This window comes from Chrysochloris asiatica, unplaced genomic scaffold (genome assembly GCF_000296735.1).
Source record: "Chrysochloris asiatica unplaced genomic scaffold, ChrAsi1.0 scaffold00010, whole genome shotgun sequence".
Lineage (NCBI taxonomy): Eukaryota > Metazoa > Chordata > Mammalia > Afrosoricida > Chrysochloridae > Chrysochloris > Chrysochloris asiatica.
The window spans coordinates 20,682,029-20,697,032 of record NW_006408528.1 but is presented as its reverse complement, the minus strand read 5'-3'; the positions used below and the strand labels follow the sequence as shown (position 1 = coordinate 20,697,032).

At 36.7% G+C, this 15,004-nt stretch overlaps 1 protein-coding gene across 3 annotated transcripts in view; it reads left to right on the top strand.

The window, feature by feature from the left end:
• ADAM22 (ADAM metallopeptidase domain 22) overlaps positions 1–15,004 on the top strand; it is a 267,600-nt gene that overhangs the window by 208,547 nt on the left and 44,049 nt on the right. For all 3 annotated transcript variants that reach the window (XM_006834320.1, XM_006834319.1, XM_006834318.1), the window contains exons 15-20: positions 3,470–3,569; positions 5,712–5,783; positions 5,986–6,078; positions 10,451–10,531; positions 14,481–14,531; positions 14,728–14,791. In XM_006834320.1, the coding sequence (XP_006834383.1) occupies positions 3,470–3,569; positions 5,712–5,783; positions 5,986–6,078; positions 10,451–10,531; positions 14,481–14,531; positions 14,728–14,791 (461 nt within the window). The remainder of the gene's footprint in view (positions 1–3,469; positions 3,570–5,711; positions 5,784–5,985; positions 6,079–10,450; positions 10,532–14,480; positions 14,532–14,727; positions 14,792–15,004) is intronic.

Below are 15,004 nucleotides of genomic sequence, written 5' to 3'. Positions count from 1 at the left end.
TCAATTTGATTTCTATGTATTCCATCTGGTGAGGTCCATGTGCATAGTCATCTCTTATGCTGTCTAAAGGAGGTATTTGAAATTAACAGATCATTGATTTTGTAGAATTCTATCATGTGTTCTCCAGCATCATTTCCATCACCAAGGCCATATTTTCTAACTACTGATCCTTGTTCTTTGCTCCCAATCTTTGCATTCCAATCACCAGTAATGATCAATACATCTTGATTGTGTGTTTGATTAATTTCAGATTGAAGAAGTTGGTAGAATTCTTCTATTTCATCCTCACTTGCTTTAGTTGTTGGTGTGTAAATTATGGAAATATAGTTCCCAGGGATATGTTCCCTCCTATTTCTGAAGTTCCTTTGTACTGCTATTTGTTGGGAAAATATTGTTGACAGCTGTTAGAAAGTATAAAATTAGTAAGTTAAGAAAACTGAATAAAAAATTATCTGTTACCATGTATAAAGAAGTTGTGTTGGCAGAGGCTGAGGAAAGACTTGCTACCTTCAGATATTTTAAGGACCGTGTCATGGTAGAGGAGTCCGTCTTATTTCATGCAGCTAAAGCATCAAAATGTTTGTAGAAGTTATAGGAAGTCAGATGAAGGTATCAGCCATTCACTATTGTCAATTGTTGAGATATAATGTGAGATTCCCTGTGTCGGAAAAACTTTTCTGTGGCTGCCAAGTATTAGAGAACAGACTAAGTTCACAATTGTACAGTGGGCAGGTGGTTAAACTAGGTGTTGAGTTCTAAGGGCTCAATGTTAAGAGGTAGTGAGTCTTTACTTTGGCAGTATTGAATAGTCTCAAATTTTGACCTTTGGAATGAAGAGGAACCATGAAGAAAGTGTTATTTAAAAATTCCACAGTTCTGGCAAAGATATGTAGAGTGGATTGGGGGTGCAGGTACAGAAACATTGGCCAAAGTGAAGGTATTGGAAAGAGAAAGAGGAAATAATCTATGTAAGAAACTTTTTAAGTAAAAGATAATTTATGGCTTGTTATAAAGGGAAAAGAAAGAAAGAAAGTAGTTCAGACAACTCAAACTGTAGACTGTTTATTTCAGAGCAGCTATACTTGGAAAGTTTGCATGAAAAAGGTGAAAAATGAATTTGGAGTAAATAAACATTGTTTGGAGTCCTGGTTTGGTTCTGGAAGGTAAGTACTAGACTGCTAGTTGAAACCCATCAGCCACTCTCCGGAAACCCTATACAGGATCACTATGAGTTAGAACTGACTCAGTGAGAATTAGCAACAACAATCATTGTATATTCCATTTATGGAGTCACAAAAAGTTAACCATTGTTTTAAGAATAACTAGGGATATAAAGCCTGAAAACCTTAGGAATAGCAGTGAAGCATTTTCTGATAGAGTGCCAGAGGATGAAACCTTCAGGTTGGAAGGCACTGAAAATGTGACTGAGGAAGAGCTGCCACTTCAAAATAGAGTCAGCCTAAATGACCTGGATAGAGTAAAGCTTTCTTGGCCTTCATTTGCTGATGGGGCACTACTCAAAATAAGAAGAAACAGCTGCAAGCATCCATTAATAATTAGAACATGGAATATATTAAATATGATTTTAGAAAAATTTAAAGTCATCAAAATGTAATGGAATGCATAAACATTGATATCCGGTTCTGGTGAGCTGAAATGGACATGTCTTGCCCATTTTTAATCAGACAATCATGTGGTTTACTCTGCCAGGAATGACAAATTGCAAAAGAATGGCACTGCAGTCATTGTCAAAAAGAATATCTCAAGATTTATCTTGAAATATAATACTACTTGTGTTAGGATAATATCTGCATGGAAGACCAGTTAATACAATGAATATTCAAATTTGCACACCAAGCATTAAATGCAATCATGAAGAGATTGACGAATTCTACCAACTTCTTCAGTCTGAAATTGATCAAACATGCAACATACATATGTATGTGTATGTATCAGGGATGGGGAATGTCCAGCCCACTGACTGTATAAGGCCTGAAAAATCATTGGATCTGGCCCTGCCAAGGCAACCACTGGTCTAACCATCTCATTGTGTTGTTGTTGTTAAGTGCCATTGAGTTGGTTCTGACTCATAGCAACCCTGTATATGGTTCTGTGGAGCAGCTGGTGGGTTTGATTACTGCAGTCCAGTGATGATCCTACAGTGTAACACCAAGAGTTCAGCCATCACATTGCTTTTTCTTATTAAGTGCCGCCAAATTAGTTTCGACTCATAGCAACCCTGTATAGTGTTTCTAAGGAGCAACTGGTGGTTTGTGGTTCAAATCGACCTTGAGATCCAGTGCATTATTCAGCACTCCAGCCACCTCATTAGGGGTGAGTAAATTCAATGTTTAACCAAATATAGCAGGGTAATTTTTAAGTTTATAGTTTTGTATGGCCCATGATTGATGTTATAAATTTTGGCAGAAAAATTTATAATATCATTCATGGCCTTATATGGCCAGTAGGCTGGATGTTCCCACCCTAATATATATATAGATACATACAACATTTTAATTAAATTCATCTGAGTCTTATTCAATGTATATATTTATATATTCTTCATTTGGTGTATAGCTTGTTCATTATTTACAAAAACATCCAAACGAAACACATACAATGGTTCCTGTAAATTAGACAAAGGAGAGTTAAAATTAATGTATTTTAATGAGTCTTTCTTAAATATTAACACTAAGCTGGAACTCAACCTGCCAAGCATTCTACACAATAACTGATCCTATAGTTCCACATCAGGAGTCCAGCTCATATGGATTTAATAAAAATGTTGTATATAAGTAGAATGTATCCTTTCATTTTAAGTTTTAACTATATAATTTATAATTTTTTTTATTGTGAATTGAGTGATAATTTACATGAGAGAACATTGGTTTTACACTCATCCTATCGTATTTCTTTTATTTGCAATTATTACAATCCCCTCCTGCCTTCCTGCCACCAGCACACAGCCTTTCTCTTTCCATGAGTCTAAGAGTCCTCAACTCCTCTATCTCTCCATGTAATCATCTCTGTCTCCATCTCTGGTGTCACTGCTTCTCTGGATAGGGCTCCACATTCCGCTTGTGCTCTTCTCTGTTCCTGGACTGTAAGATGAACTATTCCTCTTTTTCTGTTACAAAACTACCTTTAGCAGTTGTGACAATTGCAATTAGTCATGATTATAATTACTATTGAATCATAAGAATCTTATCCCCATCTTCTTTCACCACACTTGTCTAGTCTAGACAAGATGAAAACTATGCAGTGGGGATTCTACCTTCCCCCACACACTCTGAAACTAAACTCCCTCTTGAAAACGTGTAAGCCAGTCACTTTGTGCCTTTATTGACTCTCCCCACCTCCATTTTAGGTAGCCAATGTCTAAGTTGCCCTTAACTGTATAATTTTAACATACATTTAAGGGAGATTAAAGTTATACTGAACTATCGATTTTTTTTTTCATCTCTTACAGATATTATCTTCCTAAAAAATTCACCCAATGTAATATTGAAGAGTATCATGACTTCTTGAATAGTGGAGGTGGTGCCTGCCTTTTCAACAAACCTTCTAAGGTAATACATGAGCTGTGTTAGTTGTTACTAATCTCTCTATGGTATTTTAAGTATAAAATTTCAACGACTGCTTTTGAATTTTGCTGATATGTAACATTTTTAGATATGTCAAATAGCTCCTATTCAAAGTTAGTATTAATGTTGGACATTTTTTACTATAGCAATACAAATAGAAAGCAGGTAGATTTAAGAGCATTTGATTTCTAGAAATTTTTCATTTTACTTCTGTATGAACAAATAAACAACTTAGGGTTAGCTAGAAAAAATATTTTCATTTTACCTTTCTTTTCTATTTTCTTGATTTTTTTTTTTCTCCCTTTGAATACACAGTCGTGGCTCTTCCTGGTAGAAAGGAAGTGCATCTTCCTGTATCTACCAAAGCCTTTCAGAAAGAACAGTACTGCTATTATTCATAATTTGAATTGCAAGTACTTTTCACCATGAAAACTGAGTGTCAGAGCAGCAAAAGAGAAAGTCTTTCTGTATGTAGATTTTGTCAGAGGCTTTTACAACCTGCAAAGCATTCTCTGGTTACTGATTAGAAGGAAGGTCTTTCTCCTGCAGTTTGAACACCATGCACCATGCATGTTTTCTTCATTAATTATGTGAACTGTGACATATTTCTGTGCACCACAGCAATTTGTGGCATAGTCTCTGTAATCATTTCATTCTCTGTTCACTCTACTGAAGGTTAGTATATGTATCTTATCTCATTGAAAAGTGATCACTCTTTCTCAAAGCTACCGGAAGGGATATTTAAATGAAACCACTACTACTATAACTGTAAAATAATTCAAGTCTTTTTGCCAAAATAAATAAAGCTTCTTAACCCAGCCTAAGAGTAAGTACAATTTCACATGGATAGCTTCAGTTTTGGTTTCAAAGCTATCGCATTTATCATCATTACTTTAAATGAAATTGAAATTTAAAGATTAGTTGACTCTTGTAGGAAAGAGTATTGAAGAGTTTTTTGTTGTTGTTGATGATGATGTTTGTTTTCTTTATTTTGTTTTGCTCTTCCCTTCTTGTTAATTATGAAAGAGACTGTGTGTACAAATAAACTTTGATTAACTTTTAATGAATATTATGTATCTGGCACACAACAACTGTTTACGATTTTAAAAATTACCTATCACCATAGGATGAGTTTTAATCAAAAGGTGATATAATAAAATTGATGGGTATTTAAAAAATAAGATCAAAATTCTAAAAATATACTCTCATACAGGCCAGAAAATGCTTCAATTTGTGGACAAATTAGTAATGGCATTCTCTGCAAAGCTGTATTAGCAGCAGGGGCTGCATTTTCTTTGAAATGAATCAATGGAGTTTGAAATTTTTTGTATCTTTCCTCATTGTTTCTGAAATAACTTTCTGTTTCACAAAGAGAGACAGTTTACAAAGGGTTTTTGCACAGATGATTGAACTCGATCCCCACAATAATTCTGTGATGCAGATGGACAGAAAAAACTATTATTCCTGTTTAGATATTAAGCACTCATGATCCAAGAGGGTGAGATGCCAAGGATAAGATATTGAACGAAGATTTGAACGAAGATTTGTATCCAGATATTCTGTCTCTAGGAGTCCTGGTGTGTCGCTGTGGGTTAATGCGCCAGACTGCAAAGCAGTTTGAACTGCCAGGTTGGCGGTTCAAGCTCACCAGCTGCTCCTCGGAAAGTCTGTACAGGGTCTCCATGGGTTGGAACCGACTTGACGGCACTTAACAACAAAAACAATCCTGTCTCTAAGCCTCATACTTCCATTCAAAATGAAATTTTAGGAGTTAATCAGACTTGGTTTTAGTCAGTGAGTCATTTGTTGCGGTACGTATACCAGATCCTCGTTGGTAATGTATGTTATATATGTACATCTGGTTAAATCTGAAACAGAAACACTTATGCTGTAAGTTACCATTCATATAGTTTAGGAAAATCAGATGTATTTTTGATTGACTGCCATGTTGTACTAGATATATGAGGGGGCTTCAAAAAGTTCATGGAAAAATTCCATTATCTTTCAATTCCATTTTCCATGAACTTTTTGAAGCCCCCATATAGGTATGGTACTTAAGTTCTCTTGTGAAGGCTGTGATGTTGATTTGTCTATATTTCAGTGCCCTTTGTGGTTTTCCTCCCACAGCTTCTTGACCCTCCTGAGTGTGGCAATGGCTTCATTGAAACTGGAGAGGAATGTGACTGTGGAGCTCCTGCCGTATGTCTCCGGCTGTTTTGATGATTTTTTTTTTGTTGTTTGTTAATTTAAGTTTGTCACAAGTTTACATACTGAGATATACAGAGGAACTGTTGTGCCTGGAAAGGTTAAGGGATTTACAGAAGAAATATTATTATTGTGAGACAGCACATTAGGAAAGGACACCATTTGCTGATACTTTCCCAATGTTTATGTTTCTCAGGAATGTGCCCTTGAAGGAGCAGAATGTTGTAAGAAGTGCACCTTGACACAAGACTCTCAATGCAGTGATGGCCTTTGTTGTAAGAAGTGCAAGGTAAATAAGCGTTCATTAATGAGCAGCTGATAGAAAAAAAGAGCGTACTTGATTAATTTATTAAGGCTGTGTAAATACAATCTAATATAAACAATCATAGCTCACGTCAATTAAATGGTTAAGTGCCAGGTGCCTTACATAGACTATAATATGATCCTGATACAGAACTTGTTGAAATTTAATTACTGTAATTATTCCCATCTTAACAGAGGAGAACATTGAGTCTTCTAGACTTGAAGTTTGCCCAAGGTCTTATGCCAAATAAAGTAGGAAGCCAGGCCTGAACCTTGTAAATCCCAGAACTTGTTCCCTCCATACTCCTTTATGAGGAGCGTGTACATGGAACAAAACCAGTAGTTGCTAATCTTTGTGTGATGTCTACCTTTCTTTGTAAACCAAACCTATTGCCATTCGAGTTAGTTCCAACTCAAAACACTTCTATAGGACCGCTGCATAGGGTTTTTGAGGCTGTAAATCTTTATAGTAGCAAACTGCTGCATCTTTTTCTCACAGGTTCAAACTGTTGACCTTTCATTGGCAGCACAATCAGGGTACCTTCTTTCTTTGTAAATCCAAATGTATTTTAATAGACACTTCTTATTGCTCAGTTCGGTATATCTCTTGCTCTACTCTTTGTTGGAGCAAAAACAATACTTACTTTACCTTACGTATAATATTGTGCATGAGAGTTTAGAATGCATTTTTACACACATTATCTGTTTTCATCCTCCCAACAGCATGCTCTTATTTATGAAGGGTGTCAGAAAGTTCATGGAAAATGGAATGAAACGTTAATAAAATTTTTACGTGAAGTCTTTGAAACCCCTTCATATCACCAAACAAGCTCATATTTAAGCCTTTACATCAAAACAATTATTTGGGCTTACTTTCTTAAGGGGTCTTGGTGTGGTGCTGAAGGATAAACACTGGACTGCTAACCACAGACCCACCAGCCATCTATTGGAAATCTTATACAAGGTCGCTATGGGTTTGATGGAACCAACTCAATGGCACTTAACAAAAACAACCTTTCTTAAATATATCTTTCTCTTTTCATATTAAAATCTGGTGCAGTGCTCTACATTATTTCTGAGCTTTAGTATCTGCCTCACCCTGTAGTCTGTATATTTTATGGAGCCAGAGCCAGATGGCTCCAAAGTAACTGGCGCAGCTTTCAGTAAAGATTTGTTAAGTGAATGAAAAACATGCACATCAGTTTCTTAAAGATTACTTGCTGTTGTTTAACTTTAGTCTGAGGTTTGGTGTGGTATTGTAGAATAAGCACTGGACTGCTTACCACAAGGTCAGTGGTTCAAACCTGACAGTTACCCTCAGAAATCCTTTTCAGGGTCACTATGAGCTGGAACCGACTTTATAACACATAACGACACCAACATAGTCCAGTTAGTTAAGGCAGAGTGGGAAATAAAAACATCATATTAAACATTTTTGGTGTGACAAGGATTATGCTGAGAACTGTACATCACCTTTGATAAGGGCTTCTTAACCGTGGCAGTATTGGATGGATAATCTTGGATGGATAATTCTCTGTTGTGAGTGTGTATTTTGTGCATTACATGATGTTTAGCAGTATCCCTAGCCTGTACTCATTAGATGCCAGCATCATCCATTCCAATTGAGACAATCAAAACATGTCTTCAGACATTGCCAAATACCTTCATAAGGGACAAAATTCACCCCTTGTTAAAACACTGTTTTAGGTAAGTTCACAATCATACTTTTTATAATTGGTCAAGCCAATAGCAAGGAAGAGAATAACATGTGCAGGCTCACTCAGCAAATGAGGAGTCGATGTGGAATGACACCCCAGATCTTCCAGCGGCAGTTGGGCTTGTTTCCACTATGTCTTCTGCCAACTTCTTAGGACAAGTAAGGAACTGGAAGAAATCTCTTAAAGAGCTCTCTAAAATGGAAAGATTAAACCAAAAGTGAAAGAGACATGTGTTCATTTTTGGCTACCTGAGCTGTTTATTCTGTCAGCTTCCCCAACTGCCATAAAAAGTGATAACAAGTCGTTCATTGTAACACCCCATGTTTAAGTCTCCCCATATGTAAAGTACACTTAAATATACCATTGTCTTTCTTTCTTTTAAACAGATCTCTTCTTAAAACATTACTTGTTCACTTGTCTATTATCTTTATTTTCTCATTAGAATATAAATCCCGATCAGATAGAAATTTTAGTCAGTGTATTTACTGTGGTATCCCAGAACTCAGAGTAAGTTCTTCCTCACTACCTGCTTTTAGAGGTTTCCTGGCAATTCTTGAACTTTATACTTACATATAAACTCTGTCTCAAAACTGTTTGTATTCCTGTCTCAGATGTTCTAAAATTGTATCTTGCCTCAATGCCAAGGAGGAAGGGAATAAAAACATGCACATTCAAATTATCTTATTTATTTCTTTATTCTTATGACCCTTTACCCCCATGAATACATATCATTATGAGCAGGTGTAAGAATGTCATGGGTGGAGAATCAAACTACAAGCCCAAGGCTGATTGTTATGAAGTGGAGGTCAGACATGCCTCCACCCTCCAACCTTTTTAATAAATCTGACATCAACTGTCCCTCCCACAGTGCTCTTTACTCCTTTGCTGGATTCAATAATTCATTGCAATGGCCATACAAAATTTACAGGCCATGTTTAGGATTATTTGGTTCATTAGGGAAGTTACTAGGTTGCAATTCAGGATTAGAAATGCTCAGAATACATTTCTTTGAATCAGGAACATCTCTTCTCAGCTGGGCCCATGGGCATGTTTCTCTCTGGTTCTTGACCTTTCAGCCACGTGGCCCCTTGGGCTCTGCTATGCTCCGGCAATGTTAAAAAGCTCTTTTAGTGCTGTTGATAAATGCCCCAAAGGGTACACTACTCTACCATACGTCTCAGCCTGAAGATGCTCAGCTATGTGGGTTAGCAAACCCAGTTCCCATGATTAAGTGTGTGGAGGTACTTAATCATGTTAGCCTCCTGCCTGAAGGCATTCAGCTGTCTCACTTTGTGGGCTGAAAACCCTCCACCATGTCTCATGCTCTCGGCGCTGCTTTCTCTGCTACCGACACTCCTCTGATGTCACAGCTGTCTGTCTCCTGGATTGAGGAGATTCAAGTGCACGGATCTCAGGGACCAAATGACACACTCCACTCCTGGGACTCTTTTTCTTGATGATAGTGATATTCCCCCATCAATGCCTATGAAATGACTCATTTGAAACTACTGTTAAAGTTCCATACACCCTCTTTGCATGGACTCACTCAATCACTTGGCAAAAGTTACCAAGACTATGGCTTGAAGAGTCACATAAAGTAAATCACTGTCCCTCATCAGGGAGCTTGTGTCTTTTTCTCTATTGAGTCCATAGTGACTGGAACAGTGCCTGGAACATTTTAAATGTCCAATAAATACTTGATGAATGGATGACTAAGCAAATTTTGTTCACATCATGTAAAACATATCTGTTAAAATCTAATTGGAGTTGACTGTGTTGTGCATGTTGAATGCTTAGAGGGTTTGTGAGCAAGGAGAAGATGAAGAGGAAGTTCATATAGGAAGTGTATATGTGGGGTGGAGGTGGTGACAAATAGCGTGTATATTTGTGTGCGCAGAGGCAAAAGTATAGAAGGACCTAGAACAAAATGTTAACAGTTTCCAGTGGGAGTTGGATTAAAGCAGGGAGGGAGGAATGATAATTTACTCTATGTATTTGTTTTGTTGCAATGAGTATTCTTGCAATTTATAAATCTAATGATGTTAAAACTTTATTTGTACAACTTGAACACAAAAAGTATTTGTGGTATTTAAACTCAGAGACACAAATTTAACACATACAGACACAAATAATGGAAAAATTTGAACAGAATAAAAAGATCAGACTTAGATCTATGTAAAATTGAGGCAGAAGGGAACACAGGAAAAGAGGGTAGCATGAGAGAGATCCTTGCCAGAAAATCTAGCTTTTGCAGTTTAGCCAAAAGTGTAGTTTTGAGTTTCTTGGCAGGTGCAATGAAAAAGTGAAATATAAGATAGGGAGTAGTAAGAAGGAAGACTATAAAGTATAAATTCAGAGTTATTTGGAATGAAGAATTATTAGAACTTGAATTACCTTGCTCCTCAGATGGAGATATTATCAAACATTATCCTGTATTGTAAGGTTTATGTGTGATCAGTATGTAAATTACTTGACACAAGCATTTTCATTCAACAGCAGTGGTTTTTATAGGCTGCCATCTTAAGATAGCTCAAGATATCCCTATCCAAATAATTTTCACTTTGCTTCTTTGGATAGAACTGTAAGAAGGTTCTTTCCCCCTCTTCTGTAATTTTACAAATTAATTTTTGTTCATTTTAGTTTCAGCCTCTGGGAACTGTGTGCCGAGAAGCAGTAAATGATTGTGATATTCATGAAACATGCTCAGGAAACTCAAGCCAGGTAATTTATAAAATAATCACTCTAAAAACCCATTGCTGCCAAGAGAATTCTGACTCAGAGGACAGAATAGAACTGCAGCAGGCTTTCTCTCATGATGTGGCTGGTGGGTTTCAACTGCTGACATTTTTTGTTTCAGCCAGGTGCTTAATCAGTGTGCCACCAAGGCTCCTTAAAACCCTATGATAGAGGAATCATTACCAAACCCAAACCTGAACTTGCTCCTTTCTAATCGAATTCCTACTCATAGTTACCCTATAGGACAGAATAGAAACACCCCTGAGAGTTTCCAAGGCTGTAAATCTTTGTAGAAGTAAGCTGCCATGTCTTTTTTTTCTGTAGCAACTGGGTGGGTTCAGACCTTTGCCTTTTTCATTAGCAGCTGAGTGCTTAACCACTGCACAATCAGGGCTCTTGAGTTATCTTTGGGGCACCTGTGTACAGCTTTTGGTAGAAATGTAAACTGACAGATGCATCACATGATCTCTCGTCTCTTTTTACTAATTTCTCCCTGATTTTACACATCAGTAATCAAAGTATTAGCAAATATTCGGTGCAGACTTTTGTCTTAGTATTGAACTGACCTATAGCATAGTGGGTTACACATTAGGCTGTTAACTGCATGGTCAATAGTTCAAGTCTACCAGGTGCTCAACAGGATGCTTTCAGCTCCCATAAAGATTTACAGCTTCAGGAACTCTATACAAGATCATTACGAATCATAATCAACTCTACCACCACCACCACCACCATATGCATGCCTTAACTGTTCTATGTTTGTTTTAAATAAGATGTAAAAGGCATTTTATTTGTATCTGTTTAGTGAGGGAAGAAACAAAAAGACTGACTTTTCTTCAGCTGATTGAAACAAGAAAGTCGGCTGATTTCAAGGTAGAGAGATCCACAAAACATTGGGTTCAGTGGACGGGTCCAGTTCTTTGTCCTGATTCTTGTTTCTCCAAAATATAGGTTGTCTAAGCCATTAAAAGCTTCTCTGGAATTTAGTATCACCAGTTGTAGATAGACAATCTAGGAAAGTCTGATAAACTTTGGAGAGAGTCCACAGATTTATCATGTTCAGTGTGTATATAAGCAGTCCTCACTTCGTACCTTAGTTCAGGACAATAAAAATATAAGTGTATTTCTGAGAGAACTTGTCTGCAACAATCCACTGATATCAGAGATATATATGTTTAAATATGTTTTGTATGGAATAACCCATGCATCTAGGTACTGGAATCCTAGTAGTGATACATTTTGACTTCATCTCATAATGTAAATTTAAAATATCAGAAAATTTTGAGAAGTAAAGTATTTTTATTTCTTTGTAGAGTCTTGTCAGGGGTAGTTGAAACCTGCTTATAATTTCTATGCCTTGGTGAAGAATCATGCTCTTTTCAAAGTGTGGATCATTTTCCAATATATTTTATTCTTGTTTTTCAGTGTTGTAAATTATCTGTGATGGTTCAAGATGAAGTGAGGTGTTTTGTTTTGTTTTTTGCCAGTGTCACTTCCTGTCTGACATTTTCATCCTTTCACCACAATCACTTTCTATATCTCTCTAAGTTCTCCTCTACTCTGTTCTTCTGACTGCATATATAGAGTCACTTGAACTGAATCAGTATCAATATACGCACAGTTCTTTCTTCGATAAGTCCATTTACATTTCACTTGAAATCATTTTCAGTGGCCTTCTTTTTCTTTTTCTTTTCTTTTATTTTATTTTACTTTTATCGCTTTGGCCAATTCCCACTTTGATTATACATTTTTGCAAACTATTACTTGTACTTATCACTGGGAAACAAAAAGGTAACACAGCTACACACTTTGCTGTCGTATGTTAATGGAAGAACAAATGGACAGTGACCAATCATCGTCAGTCTTTAAAAGAAGTGATATAATAGGTCACTGGTAGTGATGTACATTTTTTACATACATAGTAGTTTTTGGATTGAAAAGGCAGCAATAAAATTTGTACTTGAGAGCTACTAACTGTTAATATAATTGTTGTTGTTGTTGTTAAGTGCTGTCGAGTCGGTTCCGACCCATAGCGACCCTGTACAGGGTTTCCGAGGGTGTAAATCTTTACGGGAGTAGAAAGCCTGATCTTTCTCCCGCGGAGCAGCTGGTAGTTTCGAACCGCTGACCTTAAGGTTCACAGCCCGATTCGTAACCACTACGCTACCAGAGCTCATATAATTGGGTAACTAAAATTTGATCTGTGTTGTTGCAGGTCTGGTGTTATTTAACAAGACCATGATAACTGAAATGCTTGCACTTTAGAACCATATGCAAAGCCAGAACTGCCTGCATAGTTTTTTCTATAGAGAAGACAGATTCAGTAATGGTATTCTTATACTATCTATTAAAAATGCTTATTTTTATAGTCATCCTAAAAGATTAAAGGTTTTTCACATTAAAATATTTTTTTCTTTCTTGCTATCTAATTAGCAATGTTTTTCTAATACCTATTGGAGTCCTGGTGTGGCACTGTAGGATAAGCACTGGACTGCTAACCGTAGGGTTGGTGGTTCATATCCACAAGCCGCTCCTTGGAAACCCTATCAGGCTGCTATGAGTCAGACCCAGTGGACAGTACTTAACACCACCATCTGCTGCTGATGATAAGGATAAAATGAATGCTAACCTATTAGGTTCTTATAAGAAAAGTGTATTAGTATAATCTCTTTAGAAAGTTACTGTAAAATAAGTAGCAGAAATTTAAAAAGAATCCTAGATCCAAGAATGGTGTATGTATATATGAAGATGCTCTTGGTACTTTAGTTGTAACAGCATAAATTGGGAATAATTTTAACTGACTCCTTTAGTGCATTGGTTATGTGGCTTGTTAGCTCAATGCAATATGTTACAGCCTTTAGAAATGATTCACACAAAAAGGTTTACTATGACATGAACGAATTTATATGATGAAAGTGAAAGGAAGAAGTACAATGTGTGTGTTATACATAATTGTTATACTTAAAAAGTTCAAATTTTATTGAAAAAGATAAGGAAAAAGTACCAAAATGTAAAAAAAATGTCTGATTTTGAGTGGTGAGATTCTGTGTGACTTTTGTCTAGTTTTTTTTTTTTTCCTACTTTTTTACACTTCCCAACTTTCTTACCCGAGTATATATTACTATAATGATAGGAAAACGTATAATAAATTTTAAAACTACTATCTGTGTATTGTTGTTGTTGTTGTTATGTACCGTGGAGTCGGTTCCGACCCATAGCGACCCTGTACAGGGTTTCCGAGGGTGTAAATCTTTACAGGAGTAGAAAGCCTCATCTTTCTCCTGCAGAACAGCTGGTAGTTTCGAACTGCTGACCCTGAGGCTCGCAGCCCAATAGCCATGCAAAAATGCATTATAGTTTTCTATAGTTGCTATGAGGGGGCAAAAAATGAGGAGTTATAAAGAAAACAAATGGGGTTCTAAACAAATGCAGGATTATGAAATGAAACAAAATAAGAACTTTTCTAATATGCTCAAAATAACCTGCTGTTCAGAGAATCATTAAGTGTAAGAGGTATGTTGCTTCTCATGGCAAAAGACCAGAAACTCCACATTGCTTCATCTACCCTGACATTCATTTTCCTTTTGTTTTGTGCCCTTGATTGGCTTGCTTTGAGTAATAGTGTGTCTGTGGGAAGCCAGGCTTCTTCATGCCAGTGTTAGCTGAGTCTATTGCAGTCAGTTTTTTCCCCCCCTCCTTCTTTCTGCTATGTAATCAACTGTTTTTGCTTCTGGTAGACTCATATTTTTAGGAGAAAGTACATCAGTTGTATTTCTTCTTGCTTTCTCTTTACCTTTTTTGTTTTTCTTCTCATATAGTTGAAGAAACTAATCATATCATCCAACTTTATTTCTGAAATGAAAATATTAAATGGGTTGGCATAGCCTGCAATTCTTCTCTGCATTTGGTTCACAGTTCTGTTTTCTTTTCCTAGTGTGCACCTAACATTCATAAAATGGATGGATATCCATGTGATGGTGTTCAGGTATGGCAATTCATTTTTGCTTACATTTTTCATACACACCAGCATGAGAGAAATATGGAAATCTTATCAAAATGGGAAAATCAATTTAAATATTTTATCATCAGTTCTGAAGATAAAGGCCTTACTAATTTTTCCAACTATGTTTTCCTCATCTATCGGACATAAGCAAGCACTAATGGATGCCTTTCCATTGTAGGGAATTTGCTTTGGAGGAAGATGCAAAACCAGGGATAGACAATGCAAATACATCTGGGGGCAAAGTAAGTAACTAGTATGGCTTGATCATTTCTAAAGTGTAATATTCAGGCTGACTTCATAAGGACATGTGGACTTGAAGTGCATTTTCACCACTTTATAACTGGAAGATCCTCAGAGTCACTGCAGGTGTTAGCACAGCCCCCAACATCTTGGCTAGCTGACAGTGCCTTTGGATGAAACAGAAAGTACCTTTGCTGCCAGGGTGCACAGCTTGC